Below are 16,041 nucleotides of genomic sequence, written 5' to 3'. Positions count from 1 at the left end.
AGTCCAAGGAGGTTTAGAATAGCCAGTAAGCCTCAGTGATTGGGAAGGATGGAAGACACAGCCAGGGCCATATGAGCCAATGGTACTTACACTAGGTATGAGGATGGGCTGGTACTTAACATCGCATGACCACTTGCAAATCATGTGGCAGCAGCGGAGACTGTTTTACTAACGTCTGGCAATGCCGTAAAGCACCTGCCCTTCAAAGGTCGTCTTGGCAGTGTAGTTTGCTTGGAATATAGATTTTTCTGTACGGGAATAAGCACACGTGTGTATGGTCTTAAGTTCTAAAATGTTAGGGTTGGCAGGTCTTTGGACATGAGAGATGAGAAAGGTGGAAGGGATGCACCATGCAGAAGAAAGTTCAGCAGCTAGGGCAGGGTGGGTGTTAGCAGACAGAGAGGCACTTCAAATGACAGGTGCTGAGTGATGCTGCTGCTCTTGTTGGTAGGTTTATGTGCAGGTGGAAAGTCAGACCAGAGCTGGGCTTGAAGGTTCAGTCTGGAGCTGCAGGTTGGGAGGTCATTTTTGCATTCTGAAAATTTGCAAGCAAGGTCAAGAGAAGGGTAGAAGGTGAGCCAGCCGGGACGAGAGCTTCAGAAGAGGCTGCACTGTTGAGAAGGGGAAGAGGCAGCCGGCAGATTGCCAGAGAAGTACCAGCAACAGGATGCTGTGGAACAGGAAATGAGTGTGGGGAGATTGCAAAGAGCTGTCAAGGGGATTCTGACCCTGCAAGGAAGGAGAATCAGGACGAGCATGGATGCCGTGACTTTCTGAGATTTCAGTGTCACAGTGGTCTGTAGCGCCAGCCACACTGCATGCAAGAGCAGCCTGTGGAGCTTAGTAGAAAGGTGATAAGAAAGAAGATGGATGCTTGAGGGTACAGAGTGTGCACACACACATTCACACACACACACACACACACACACACACACGCAACCTTGGAGTGATTAATAGGCAGAGACAAGGAGAAGAGTTATGAAAGAATACTGCTTCATTCCTAAAGCTGCACTCTGGTGCACAAATATTTTCTTTCTGCCTAAGGAGGGATGCATGGTGTTCTTGTAGAAGACATATTAAATGCAGCTCCTGTATTGATCTGTTTTTTCTGGTGGTGGTGAATTTTCACAGAAGTAAATATTTACTGCCATTAATTCACTCCTTCACTCATTTGGCAAAACTGTGTATCGAGTGCTGGCTCCAGGTGGTACCTCCGTGACCCAAGGGTCCCGCCCTTCTGGCAGGCACGGTCCATCCGTTCTGCGGCTGCTGACCGTGGTTGCTCTTTCTTGTAGGTTCAGTTGCAAGCACTTCTCCAGAGCAAGTGCGCAGAATATTTCACGGAGCAAGTCTTAAGCTGGCAGAATAAGTTGAACATAGCGGACTCAGTCATCTGTGTGTGGATGGAAGTCCAGAGAACTTGGTCTCACCTGGAAAGCATTTTTGTGCTTTCAGAAGACATTCGAACCCAGCTTGTGACAGATGCCGGGAGATTTGACGGAGTAGATGCTGAATTTAAGGTTGGTTGAGAATGGGTTCTATTCTCTTCTTGCCCACTTTCCCCATGGGCCAACATTCACCAACCCTTGAAGGAAGAAAAGTATATAAGCTTATCTTTGTAAGTCGCAGACTGGATTGGTAAAAAGCCATATTACCAGTTTATTTTTGCTGTTTCTTAGGAGAGCACATGGAAATGTGTGCAAGGTAAGGATAAGTGATTGGAGGCACTTTGAGCACACAGTAGTTGCTGAAGTTCTTTTTTTTTTTATGAGGATTTGAATTTTTTCTTCTTCTGGTGCAGGCTTTTGGGAGAGCAGATACACTGTACCTTGGGACTGCCACAGACTGAACTGGAGTGCCTGGGTTTATGGCTGGCAGTGGCGACGGCTGGCAGTGGCGACGGCGCAAGTCCCGCCCAGTGGGGAGATGTGGATTCACTTCCAAACTCTTGAACTTCAGTCCAGTCCAGGCCTGAATGTTTTGGGAATTTGGAGAGTGTTCCAGTAAATGGAAGATCTCTGTGCCTTTCTGCCTTTCACATAAACAAAAATAAATGATAATTTTAAAAGATTTTCTTCTTTTCTGCCTAAAGCAGAGATCCTGGGAGTATTCTCATTTGCATATATTTTCAGGAAGAAAGGAGCAATTGTGCTGTTCTGTAAGGTTTTAAGCTCTCTGTATTTTTCATTTCTTTTTCCTCCTTCCTTTTCTTTCTCTGTTAATTTTTGTTGTTGTTTCAGATAAGAGAAATTTGGTGTGGGCCCACATTTTTTTTTTTTTTCTGTAGAGAGCTAGCCTGCTTGACCCATTTCTTTTTGGTAGAAACCGTGGTTTCAGTTGTATTTAATCTTCTGTAAATTTAAAAACAAAAAATGGTAGATGTGATATTAGGGATTTCTAGAAGTCACCCTGCCCTTGTATAAATTTCTGGTACTTATGGCTCCATGTTATACTTCCATGCAGGAGTTAATGTTCAAGACAGCCAACATAAAAAACGTTTTGGAAGCCACCTGCAGACCTAATCTCTATGAAAAACTGAAAGATTTACAGTATAGGTAAGACTGTATCTATGGAATATTGTTAAGTTTACTGTCATTTCATATAATTTCTTGGATTTATCTGACACTGTTTAACATTGTGTAGGTGCAGCCTCTTCTAAGTCATTTTACAGTTTTTGGTTTATAATTGTGCAGATTAGGTAATAGTATGAGTTCATGCAAATGAGTACATACGTGTGTGTATATGCTTCTCTTTTCTGAAAGGACTGTTAGGAGAGTAAAATTAGAAAATGTTATCCACATTTCTATAGTTGCTCAATTCTCATCAAACTATCCTGAAAACATTGAGCATCTACTGCTGTCAGTTATTTTGAGTCCTTAGGTTTATGAGTACTTTAAGTTTTTTCTAGGCATTATCCTCAGAGAGCATATTAGCACCTGACCTTGAAAGCCATTTTAAAGTGATTTTCCCCTTCAGTTCCACGCTATATAGTGGTTATAATAAACAGTAAAAATGGGCAGGTCGGTTACTACAATGAGTTCATGGCAAATCGAGATGACTTCTTTGTTACGAGGCTGGGAGAAGATTCAGATGAAAGTATCTATAACATAGCAAAACTATGTCATATGTCTGACTGTTCTGAAGGGATGCATGGGTGTATGTCTAGTGAAGCTAATTATCTGGGGGAAATCAGTGGTCTTTGGGGTTTGGCCTCCAGTTTCTGCCCTGTCCAGGACAGCAGAGTGGACCTCACTCTGGATCTTAAGACACATTGGAGTGGGAGAATCGCTTTTGGTGCAGCTCTGGACTATCTGTGTCACATCCAGGGCATTTTATGCAGAGGCTGAGCCGAGCTAAAGCCAACTCAGAAGTGTCAATCAGGGAAAGTGCTGTGCAACAGGGAGCAAAGTCTGATCCATATCTACCCACAGCCAATGGGGAGTGTGTGCAGCTCCTGATTGGCATGACTCGTAGTCTAGACTACTTTCAGAAAGTTCATGGACAAATAGAATAAAGAGAGAAGTGCAGGTCAGTGCAGAGAACTTTAAAATCCACGCACAGGAGAGACTTTTCTTCAGGGAAAAATCATGTAATGAAAACACTTTCTGTGGATTCCTGCTCTTCTAGGAATTGAAGTATACTTGCATTGCAAGCAGGATGATGACATCATAGAAGAGGGTTTGAGCTCCAAATTAAACAGAGTATATGGCAATGCATGGGATGCAGGGCATGAGCCATCTCTGGTTGAGGTCGTCAAGACCAAATGAGCGAGACAGGGTGATGAACACTTGTTGTCCCTGCAGGCTGGCTCTCTGTGAAAAAGCTCTGGCTGAATACCTGGAAACCAAGCGTGTCGCTTTTCCTCGCTTCTACTTCATCTCTTCAGCTGATTTACTTGACATCCTCTCCAAGGGAGCTCAGCCCAAACAGGTAAAAAGAATCTTTTTTTTTAAAGTCTCATACTACACGAGCTAAGGAATGTCCCAGTTTCTATTTTATTGTCAAATGCCATCTGTCATTTCCCGGGTGCCAGGGACCGGAAAATCTGCACTGAGGACTCTGCTGTCATGGGGTAGGGGGAGAGGGGGACCACCCTGGGTTCAGGGAAGGTGATGATGTGAGGTTTAAAGTTCTAAAGATAGCTGCAAGGGGAGAGGAAGTTGGCTCCAACATCCCCATAATTCTATAGCAAGGCCTGAGCAGCCATTGTAGCCCTCCTCCCTGCTGGCTGCTTTCCTTAGAGGAAAATGGGTCACCTGGCTGGCCCTTCCTTTCTGCTGCTTCAGTCCCATAGAAGCCTTCATAATGACCCCATGGGACTGGCCTTTAGCACTCTCATAGAGTTGCATCCGTGTCATTTCAAACTTGTCCTCAAACCTGCTGATTTTCTCCCCCATTTGCAAAAATGCACATCCCTTACCTGGTGCTTGCCACAGCCGCGTTCCAGGGACCTAACAGAGCATAGTAACTGAAGACATCTGAGCGTCTCAAATTGGAGAAAGACATTGTCCCAATCCCACGGCGGCTGTTGCTCCATGCTTGGGAATACGCCTGCCTTCCCTCACTCCTGCTCCCTGCCTCCCACATTCTGTCTCTGAAAGTTGTTACACGCAGGTGTTTGCTGTCCCCGGTGATTTAGAAGCTGAAGCTTGTGCAGGGTTTTTCCCAGGTGCCTTTTCTGGGAGAATTCCCCTTTCTCTAAATGGTGGCCTGCCATTTGCTGTGGGAGATGAGCCTCTTCATGCTGTGTCTTCCCAAATATTGCCCTTCTTTGAATATGGTAGTTACCTTGATGATTTTCTCTTACTCAGTTTTAAAACTTGGGCCTCCATGCGATTGACTGGCTGTTGTCATGAATAACATGAGTGCAGGCTGGCTGTACATAGCAGAAGTGGTGATCCACGTTGGCAATCAGAGGGTCTCTGTCAAGGACTATATCACATGTTCATGCTCACTTTTTGGTGACTTTGCAAACCAAATCCCAATTTTTTGCTAAGAGTCCCCTCTACCATCTCTTACATGTTCATATATCACAAAAATGGCTACTTATAAAAATGAAGAATTTTCAACTTGGTAGTTTGGAATCCCCTCCTCTCATCCCACAGGGATGTCCTTGTTAATGCCAGCTGGTCCCTCTGCCCATAGTGATCCTGTGAGGTATAGGACATGGGTCTATTCCAGGTGTTCATTCCTGTTGACCTTGGAAATCCAAAAGTCTGCAATGCAAAATGAATTTTTAAGGTCTAAGCTAAAAGAGAGATGCCGAAATGTGAAGTGGGGATGGCATTTTTGTCTTTTTATCATGTTCTTCAAGCATAATAAACACAGTGTTAATTGTATGAAATATAAGGCAGTGAAGCTATTGCATCTTTTCCTCTTACCAAAGTTGTTGGGACTGACCCCTCCCCACCTGTATCTGCTTTCTACAAGGTGCATATGCCCGTCGCCAGTGCCTCTCTCTCTGTATTCGTCAGAGTTACAGAGAGAGAAGATGAGACATATGCTTTTTCTGTCTACTGTTTCACTCAAGTGGCTGTCACAGCCAGTGCCAAAACAGGTCAAAGCCAAGGGCTGGGAGCTTCACTGGGGTGTCACATGTGGGTGACAGGGGCCTAAGCTCTTGGATCATCTTTCAGTACTTTGTCAGGCCATTATCAGAGAGCTGTATTAGAAGTGGAACAGCTGGAACATGCACTGGTGCCCAGATGGACTGCTAGCATTGCGGCTGGCAGCTTGACTGGCCAGGCCACAATGCTGGTGCTTAAAGTCCTGAGCTGGTACCCGAGGCTACTTTAACATGTTCCTGTCACCAATTTTCTCTACTCAATTTTCAGATCTCACGCCTTATTAATATGACAGAGTGGTTGGCTCACATGTGTGTGTCTCATGTTCTCTCTTTTTTTTTTCAAATTTCCATAGTGTGCCCTTGAAGTCACCCTTTGTGTTGTCATGATTTCCATGTGCTACAAAGCATTGTCTTCTTTCATACCAATGTGATTTACCTGCCTCACTCAGAGTATCCATTTGCAGGAAATCGAAATCCTTGAGTTGAAGGTATTTTGCAGAGTCCTAGCATTTGACCCATTGCTGAATGAATAGATTTTCAGTTATAATGAGGCCTAGGGTTGGAACCAAATCACTCATGGCCTTACTGGTTTACTCTGTGTTAACAAGAGATGAACTGCATACCAGCTAGAGGGAGCTAGCCTTGTGACATTGGTGTGGCCAACGTGTATCATGGTTCTTACGACCTGCCAGGTTTTATGTAATGCAATTTCTGGTTCATTTTGAAATTTTGGGTGGATGTGTTATTGCCAACTGGTGCTCACAGAGGTGATTTCTTTGCAGGCTTCTTGTTATTCTAGCTAAAATCCTAGCAGATCAGATCCATACCTGGTGATTTCACATGGCTCCTCAGTGTGCATTATTAGGAAAATAAAAAGCTGCCAGTATTAGTCCAAGTGAGATGTTGGGGCAGCAGCGAAGGGCGTTTGGAGATCCTCTTCCAGCCGCAGGAGTGTCTTCTGTGCAGAGTCGATGTGAATTCTAAATGCGTGGTCACTGACTATGGAATAGTTAATGCTGCAAGGCAGTGGTCTTTTTGCCCCCTCTTCCATTCTTTGCACTGTCAGAGTTGGTTTCAGACCACCAGAGTGTTTCCTTTCTTTTGGTCTGTGCTACTATTCTGGAAGGTGCTCCCTGTGTGAATGAGATAACAGGTCACCTGCTGCATGAGGAAGAACAAGGCTGCTCACTCATCTTGACATCTTGTGAATGACTTGCATTCTTCAGCAGCTTCCCCTTTTTACTGCCCCCACCCCTCTTGCTCTACAAGAGTCTGCTCAGGGTGAGAGTGCCTGCAGTTGATTGTGGAATTCCATCCTCTGGAACCTGCCAGCCAGGGATGCTCTGTCTCACTGCCGTCTCCAGTGTCGGGGCACAGCTTCCCATCTGAGGGTGTGAGTGTCAGAGTGATGAATTTGGTCCATCTAAAATGTCTTTGGTGCTTATGAGCGATAGATAAGTATGGTTAGAAGTCAACTGTTGCTGATTTTTCTCTCCTAAAATTCAGCCTAACCTCCCAAAGGCATGGAAGATTTAAAGAACTATGGATTGAGGTGCTGCCTAACTTGAGTGGTGAAACTCCCTGAGAGTTGCTATGGAAATGAAACTGAAGGGTGGGTGTGCTTGTTGGACTGTAGGACCTGGTGTAGTAGCTTACACGCAACTGGTGTGAAGCCCTCCTATAACTCAGTCTTCAGTTCTTTGGTTTGTTTCTGGCTTCTTAAGTAAACAGCCATGTGTAATTTTCAAGTGCGTAAATGCGGTGGTTAAAGTCAGACCACATACTACCGGTTTACTCTTTCAGGTTGTTACACTTGCCACGTCCCATCAAATAGCTGACAACTTTACATCCTCAGGATGTCTTTAGCCAATGAGGTGAAAGATTTTTCTGTCCCAGAGGCATTTACACGTTTCTGCATCTGTAGTGGGGGATGATTAGCTTCTCTGTGGTGGGACTTACACAGCAGAAAAACAGGCATTCAGTATTGCAGTACAGTCAGCAATATTTGCACTGTCCAGTGGGCAAGCCTGAGCCACGGACAGCTCTGGACTCCTTGGGTAGCACCAAGGAGGAGCTGTGCTTTTACTTTTAGTAGATTTTAATTTAATTCCATTGTGAGGAAACATGTGTGTTTGGAACAACTTAGGTATGAAAACACTTTTGCCCCTGACAATTTTATGAAACAAACACAGACCAAGTATTTCTGACAGGAAGTCCAAATTGAAATATGCCCTAAGCATAAGACACATACCTTGTTTCAGAGACTTAATTAAAAAGAAATGGAAGACCGTCCTCTCTGTATATCTGACTTTCCAATAAAAATAAATAACTGAATCTTTTTTTTAAAAGATTTATCCATCCATGCATCCATTTATTTATGGGAAAGACACAGAGAGGAGAGAAAAAATTTTCATCTGTTGGTTCAGTCCCCAGACACCCTGCCACAGCTGGGGCTGGGACAAGCTGAAACCAGGAGCCAGGAGCTCCATCTGGGTTACCATGTAGATACCTGGGACCCAGGGACTCAGGGCCATCATCTGCTACTCCCAGCCCCAGGTGCAATAGCAGGGAACTGTGTTGGAAGTAGAGCAGCCAAGGTTAGAACTGACACTTGATATGGGATGCAGGCTTGACCACTGCACCAAATACCTGCCCTAGAGGAGTGTGTGTGTTATAGGAGTTACTTTATTTATTCAAAAGGCCAAATGATGGAGAGATAGAAAGTGACTTTCCATCTGCTGGTGTACTCCCCAGATGGCTTCAATGCCTGCGGATGTGCCAGGGCCAGGAACCTGGAACTCTATCCCATTCTGCCCTGTGGCTGGCAGGGGACTCCATATATGGGCCACCTTCTGTTACTTTTCCAGAGGAATTAGTGGGGAGCTCAATCAGAAATGAAGCAGCTAGGACTATAATAGACACTCAAATATGAAATGCTATGGTGGCTTGCGTTGCTGTGCCGCAGTGCCAGCTCCGTCTAGTTGTCTGCACAGAGAGCTTCCATTTGGTTATTTTCATGGGACCTTCAGTCTGTCAGACTCAGAGAGAAAAGGCTTAGCAGTTATTCACAGCTGGCATGAGGATGTTCTTTAGAGAATGAATAGAAAATAAAATCTCAGAATACAAGTATCTAGTTAACATAAGCAAAAATTAGCATGTTTTTTAAATTGAAATGAAACAACAGTATTAAAACGTTTATTTGAAAAGCGGAGGGTAAAGGCAGAGGAGGCTGATGGGGGTGCCGCATTGGAGAGACAGACAGACAGAGAGGTCTTCCACTTGCTGATTCACAAGCCAAATGGCCTCAGTGACCAGAGCTGGGCTAGAATAAAGCCATGGAGCTTCTTCTAGTTCTGTCACATGGGTACAAGGGCCAAGGACTTGGGCCATCTTCCACCACTTTCCCAGACACATTAACAGGGTGCTGGATCAGAAGTGCAGCAGCTGGAACCGTTCACCCATTTGGGGTGGCTTTACCCACTGTACTATGACGCTGGCCCTGAAATGAAATGTGTAAGGAAGTTTTCTAAGGAAGCAGAAATCTGGGGGAGTAACAGGAGTCTACGAGGGAGGACAGGATTGCCTCTTAAATTCAGGAGGAGGCCGAAAAGGGAACAGGAAAGAAGACAGATAATGCCACAGCCATAGCAGGTGGTCGTGGTTCTGACCATCAGTCCATTCACTCTGTTCATCTGCAGTTGAAGCAGCTCATGAAAATATAGTTTATGTAACGAAACTGAAGGGGTTAAGCCACTTGGCCTGGCGAGATTATGAATATGTCATCTTTTAATGCTTTTTTGTTAAGGTTTTGTAAGGTTCAGACATTCAAAAATGTGATAAGAAAACATTTAGTGATTTTATTGTTGCTTTAAAAGATTTGTTATTTTTATTAGAAAGACAGATTTACACAGAGAAAAAGATACAGAGAGAATGATCCTTCACTTGCTGATTCATTCCCCAAATACCCAGAGCTGAGCTGATTTGAAGCCAGGAGCTTCTTCCAGGTCTCTGATATGGGTGTAGGGTCACAAGGCCTTGAGCCATCCTCGACTGATTTCTCAGGCCACAAGCAGGGAGCTGGATGAAATGGATCAGCCAGGCCCATATGGGATCCCAGCACTTGGATGGGAAGGATCGACCAGTTGAACCAACGCAGTGGACCCTTTGTTGTTGTTTGAGATTTACTTATTTGAAAATCAGAGCTACAGGGAGACAGAGATCATCCACTTGCTGGCTCGCTACCCAGGTGGCTGCAGTAGCAGGGGCTAGGGCAGGCCAAAGGTAGGAGCGGGAGCTTCATCTGAGTCTGCCATGTAGGTGACAGGAGTCCAAGGACTTGGGTCATCTGCTTTCCAAGGCAGGGAGCTGTGACATTGCAGATGGCATGCCACAGTGCCAGCCTCAGGGTATTTTAAATACACATGTTATTCATTGCATATCCTGTGGTTTGAAAAGTGTTCTTGGTTTTCCTCTCAAAATACCTAAATTCTGATTAAACATGAATCCCCTCCCCCGTTTTGCAAATATGGCACCATTGCTTAGAAATGGATTTGTCCCCATAGCCAGTTTATAAATTGTGCAACAACATTAATGTTATGATAAAGTAAAATGTAACTTCCAGGTTAGGAGATCCATCAAATGTTGGAGGTTTGGAGTCGTGCCAGCCAGGGATCTGAGGCCCTTTTCTTGCTTCTGAAACTGTTTTGGTCTTGGCTTTGTTGTCTCTTGCTCAGGGGGTGGAGCGTCCAGTTGTATTAAGTGAACTTTTGACAGAGTACCTGTTCAGGGAACAACTAGAGAAGCTGGATAAGGTGTTGAAATTGGTTTTAAGACATGGAAAATAATTTACTGAGTTACTAAAGGGAAGCCAAGATTTGGGGTCCTAATCTGATCAGACAGAAGGTAGGAGAGATTTGCCTGATGTTCACTGCTCCTGCCCTGGAAGGCCATCAGGGATTCTGCGATGAGGTGGCCATGAGTCTGAGAAATTAATTATCTGTCTTGTGGAACAGGAAAGAAAAAGTGAAGTCACTGTCCCCACTAAGCATAATAATGTGTTAAAAAACCAAACGATCAGAAATGGTTCAGAGGTCAATTGGATATATAAATGTGCCTGGCTAGAGGGTGGGAGAATCTCCCTCCTTCTCTGTCTACAGGTCAATTCCAGCTGAATGTAGATCTAAATGGAAAAGGTAAAAATGATAAACAATGTGTGAGGGAGGGCAGCTTTGTGATCTGGGGATAAACCATGACTTCTTACAGTTTATACTTCTGTGTCCAATGTAAAGAAAATATTGCATGAATTTGAAGAACTTTGCTTTTATCAAAAGGTGCTATGAAGAGACCTACACAAACCATAAAGTGGAAAATAATATTTGTAATGCATTAAGGAAACAAAAGATGCATTCATTTATGTCAAGAATTTTTTTAGAGACATGTAATCTGATATAAAAGTGAGCAGAACACGTTGGACAGTTCACAAAAGGTGTTTTCATAGCTTGTAAACCTGGAAGCTGAAAAATCCCAATAACTGGACAAGCTGGAATAACTGGGTTTGAATATAATCTGCCTGAAACAAACATCGAATACATAAAACTACCACTTTCCATATGCTGGACACCAGGCATTGGCGGGAAGGCAGTTCCTAACAGATAGGAACTAGTGCAGTGGTCTTTGTGTCCCAGTTTGCTCCCTTGAAAGAATCTACAGATCCTGCCAGCTGAAGGGAAAACCCAAACAGGGTTGCAGGTGGCTGGTGTTTACAGAAAAGAGCACTGAAATGGAAAGACAGAGTGGTAGAGGCCAATAAGGGCTCCTTCAACTAGGCATCTGAATGCTCCTTAGTGCTTGTATGGGAAGAAGTCACCTGAGTATGGGGAAAAAAACCTCTAAGACTGGAGACAGTACAGCCCGATGTTCTCCCAGAGCTAGGAATAGTACCTGTTTGCTTAACTAGTCTGGAAGCCTTTCTAATTTGAAGGTAGTGTACTCAGAATTTCCTGCCTGGTAGTGAGGAAAAATTAGTCTTCACAGGCGTGGAATGATGGCTCAGTGGCTAAATCCTTGCCAGGCATGCACTGGGATCCCATATGGGTGCCTGTTCATGTTCTGACTGCTCTACTTCCCACCCAGCTCCCTGATTAGGACCTGGGAAAGCAGTAGAAGTGGTTCCAAGGCCTTGGGACCCTGCACCCGTGTGGGAGACCTGGAAGAAACTCCTGGCCTCCAGTTAGCTCAGCTTTGGCCAATGCAGCCACTTGGGGAGTGACCAGCAGATGGAAGATCTTTCACTCTGTGTCTTCTTCTCTCTGTAAATCTGCCTTTCCAACAAAAAATAAAAATGAATCTTAAAAAAAAAAACCCTTAATTAGAAACTGTTCTCATACTACCAAATTATTATAACAGGATCAATATGATAAAGCCATTTCCAGATAACTTCCCCTGTATTTTAGGGGGTAGGGGTTTAAGGATACAGGAATAGCAGTCAGCATCAAGCAGAGCAAAGCTGGCAATGCCCAGCATTTTGTTCAAGACTATCAGACACCCGGAGTAGCTAGAGCATTTAACCCATAAAATAAGGGCCAAACCAAGAAATCAACTCCAATGTTAGAATTGATGGACAAAGATGTTAACAGTTACTATTATCAGTATTCCTGAAATTCAAAAGATCAAAGAGAAATAAGGAAAAATATAAGCAAATTGCATATGTTTGGACTTCATGACATAGGATCCAGGATGAGATTAAGGAAACAGGATTAAAAAACATCTCAGTTTCCAGGGTGTTTCGGCTTGGCATTTAGGATACTTCTGGGGGCACCAACACCCACTTGGGGTACCTAGGTTCTGGCTTCACTTCTGGCTCCTCATTGCCACTTTGGTGCATACTCTGTCATGAAGCTTTTAATGGTTTATCCCTGCTACTCGTGGCGGAAACCTGGGTGGAGTTCCTAGCTCCCAACTCTGGCTGTTGTGTATTTGAGAGTGAAATGGGAGCCCTTTTTAAATCTCACATAATGGAAAACATTTTTAAAAATGAAAACCAGCAGCCAGAAGTCTTCTCAACCAATGAAGAGGATAAATGCACAGATTCAAGAAGCACAGTGAGCTCACACGAGAGAAGCATGATTGAAAGCTGTGTCAGATTGCTCGCTGTGATCAGAACCAGTGATGAGATACATCTCCAGGCCACCTGTGAAGCCACCTTGTAATTATGTACAAAGGAACAAACGGGGATGACACTTTGGGGATGGCTCCTTATCCCACCAGCTGTTGGTGTGACTCATGTCTTTGCAAAAATGAATATAAATGCGTGAGCATGTGTTCATTGACATCAAAGACTGCTGGCCAGCAGGAAAGATCGGACTTGAAACTTAAAGCAAAAAAAGGATCAGTATCAAGGCCTAATCCATGGCGATAGTCCTCCTTGTTGTCTTCATTTTTGGTTCCTTCTGTTTTTTTCCCATGCTGAACGTATTTCTCAGCTGTGACATTGGCTGGCATAAGCGTGCATGCGTAGGTGTGTTTTGTATTGTCTTCTAGACTTTTCAAGTACATGTTCTGCATACTACTAATTTTGCACTCTTTAATTCTTACAGATTTTTTTTTCTTTAATCCTTGATACGATTTGATTGAACATATACAGTGAGACAAAATCCACTAAAAGGCCAAAATTTAAAATTCACAAACTGGTAGGACTAAATATTGATTAGTCATTGCAGTCTGAGAGTGTTCAGGCAGAACTGTTAGGATTGACCTGACTTTAGCCACTCAGGAATCCTGTTTAACCATATCTTCTAAATATACATTGAAATATACATTATTATCCAGGGATTCCTCTGCTCAGCATATACTCAGCAGGAGTACATGCATATGTAACCCACCAAGAGATTTACAAGAATTTTCAGATCTGCATTATCCATAGTAGCCCCAGACTAAAAACAATCTAAATATCCCTTAACAGTTTCACGTAGCATGGAAACTGGAGGGAGGAGGAACTGACACGAAACCTAATACCATGGAGAATTCCCAGTAACATTATGTTAAATGTTAGTTGTAGACATGAATATACTGCGTGGAATTTCTTGTCAAGATAGCATGGTCATTGACATGAGCCATGAAGAATGTTCCAGACTCTGGTATTCTGTTGCTGAAACTTGATGGTGGATATAGAGTAGAGTTTACCTTATTAAAATTTATTAAGCTATACATGCATAGCTTTTCCATTTTTCTGTGTATGCATTTCGATTTCCAAATGTTTATTTTTAAAAAAGAACCCAGCATGTGTTGTGAACACATTCATCAGAAATTCTGCAGTATGTGCATGCATGCCAAGGGTTTTAATGAAGAAACACAGCATCCGTGCTATGTGACCTCAAGTCTGCTTGTCTAACTTAATATAAATAAGTGAAAAATAGAATTGCAGAAGCAATGCTGGTTTTACTTTTGATAAAAGCAAATCAGGGTTAAGTAGGGAACTGTATTTTTTCTCGAATTTGAAAACTAGATATGCAAGGGGAATGAGATTAATGTATTCCTAGAAATTATTTTTGAGTGATTATAACTTTTTTGGTGTGTCTGTTTATGTCATAATCCTTGTTAGACATGCATTTAATGAAAACTGAGACATTCTTTACAATGGTAAATTTGATATTTTAAAGATCTTATTGTATGGATATGCTCTAACTGACTGAAGTCACGTTTAGAAAGTTTTTATCTATTCCAACTCAACAATGTTGCATTGCCCACTTTCCTGGATGTCACCCGTAGTGGGGATTATTTTAAACACACAACTACTACTTACTGTTCTGGTATGTAAGTTTACAGTTTTGCACGTATAAACAAAATGAGCTCTTTTTCGACCTTATTCTGGAGGATGCTATCCATAGTCACAGGGCTGCCTCCACACGGGTCGTCGCTTGCCTTCTTACAGAAGTCCCTCTTGCAGTCTCACCACTGTGAGTAAGTGAGCTCATGAATCTGAAGCTGCTGCCTGGACCAGGAGTGGCACCAGGCTCTGTGTGTTTTATCTCGGTTCATTGGCAGCAGACTCTTTAGGTGGGGTGAATAGGAAATCAGGGGCAGACCAAAATGCTCGCGGTAAGGTCAGATACAGTGATAAGCTAGAATCATTTCACTTCACCTTTGCGTTCCAGGTGACAAGCAGCTAAGTAGATCAGTTGGTCCCTGAATTGGTCGACAGTTTACATCATAAAATTACCTTGAGGAGTGCATTTTTTTAAAATTTATGGGTAAATAAATATAAGGTCCTAAAACATTCTTTCTTTAGGTAAGACATTCTACCTGCACAGTGTTCTGGTGGATAAAAATTTCAGTTACCAAGAATTGTGTTTGTAACAGCAATGCCCTGACAGAGTGACTCAAGTCTTGCTACTACAGTATGTTAGCTTTGAGTGATTACACATGCTTTAGTGTGGCTCTCACTGCCTACACTGCCCATGTGATGACCAATGATCATTTAGGTCTTATCTTCCACATTCCACCCAGGACAAAGCCCTGGGAGTCTGCTGTTTGTGCCCCGCCCAGGCAATTCAGAATATAGTTGTGTAGCCACTTATCCCTAATGCTTACTTAAAACAGAAGTAATGGAACGAGAATTTAATATCAACGTTGAAAGTATACCAAAGAGATAAAAATTGGCAATACTGGAAATGAACTTGGGACCAAACTTAGATGCAATTGGAAAAGAGGAGGCTTGACAGAGCTGTGACCCTGGGCCACTCCAGAGACAGTCTAGGTAAGCAGTCTGAGTGAAAATGGCTCCTGACAACTAAATGAAACCAAGATTGTGACAGAAAGCACAAGGATGTCCCAGGAAGGGATGCTCCTCCAAAATCAGCCCCCCTTCCCAATTTCACATTAAAGAAATTGTCAAAGAAATTTCTTGGCACGGAAAGCTCACAGGATTAAATCTGGAAGGTAGGTATTATTGGCCATAGCATGGAAAAATGCACATTGCGTTAGCTTGTGAGATAAGAAGGCTGAGATTACTCATGATAAGCTTTCTACCAAGAAACCACCTACATTCCAGTGAATTTAATATTCCGTCATTCAATATACTAAATATTAGTTTTTCCATTTGCCTGTACCTTTGTAATTAGCATTGAGTGATTGCGGTGTTTAACTAAAGAATTTAAAGGTTATCACCTAATCATGTTTTTCCCACTGATTGATGAGTTGAAACATGATTTTGGCCTGTTTTGTTGTTTGACAGACGGAGAACTCCCCTCTGTTGGTACACTCCAAAGGTGACCCACAACAGCCAGGGGCTGGGCAGGGGCCAGAGCCAGGAGTGTAAGCCCAGGTCATCCAGATGGGTGGGAACAATCCAATTACCTGAGCTGTCCCTGCTGCCTTTCAGTATCTTCACTGGCAGGAAGTAGAGTCAGCAGCTGAAGCCGGGTACTCAGATCTGAAGTACAGACATCTATTTTTTTTAAAGACTTATTTATTTTCAT

The 16,041-nt window shown here is 43.2% G+C and overlaps 1 protein-coding gene across 1 annotated transcript in view; it reads left to right on the top strand.

Annotated features, from left to right (window-relative positions):
• DNAH11 (dynein axonemal heavy chain 11) overlaps nt 1–16,041 on the top strand; it is a 271,297-nt gene that overhangs the window by 74,688 nt on the left and 180,568 nt on the right. Inside the window, exons 26-28 of the mRNA XM_040964541.1 lie at nt 1,296–1,520; nt 2,464–2,555; nt 3,804–3,930. Coding sequence (XP_040820475.1) covers nt 1,296–1,520; nt 2,464–2,555; nt 3,804–3,930 — 444 coding nt within the window. The remainder of the gene's footprint in view (nt 1–1,295; nt 1,521–2,463; nt 2,556–3,803; nt 3,931–16,041) is intronic.

Source organism: Ochotona curzoniae, unplaced genomic scaffold, assembly GCF_017591425.1.
Source record: "Ochotona curzoniae isolate NIBS_2020 unplaced genomic scaffold, NIBS_Ocur_1.0 scaffold_3835, whole genome shotgun sequence".
Classification (NCBI taxonomy): domain Eukaryota; kingdom Metazoa; phylum Chordata; class Mammalia; order Lagomorpha; family Ochotonidae; genus Ochotona; species Ochotona curzoniae.
This window is presented reverse-complemented; position numbering and strand designations above follow the sequence as displayed.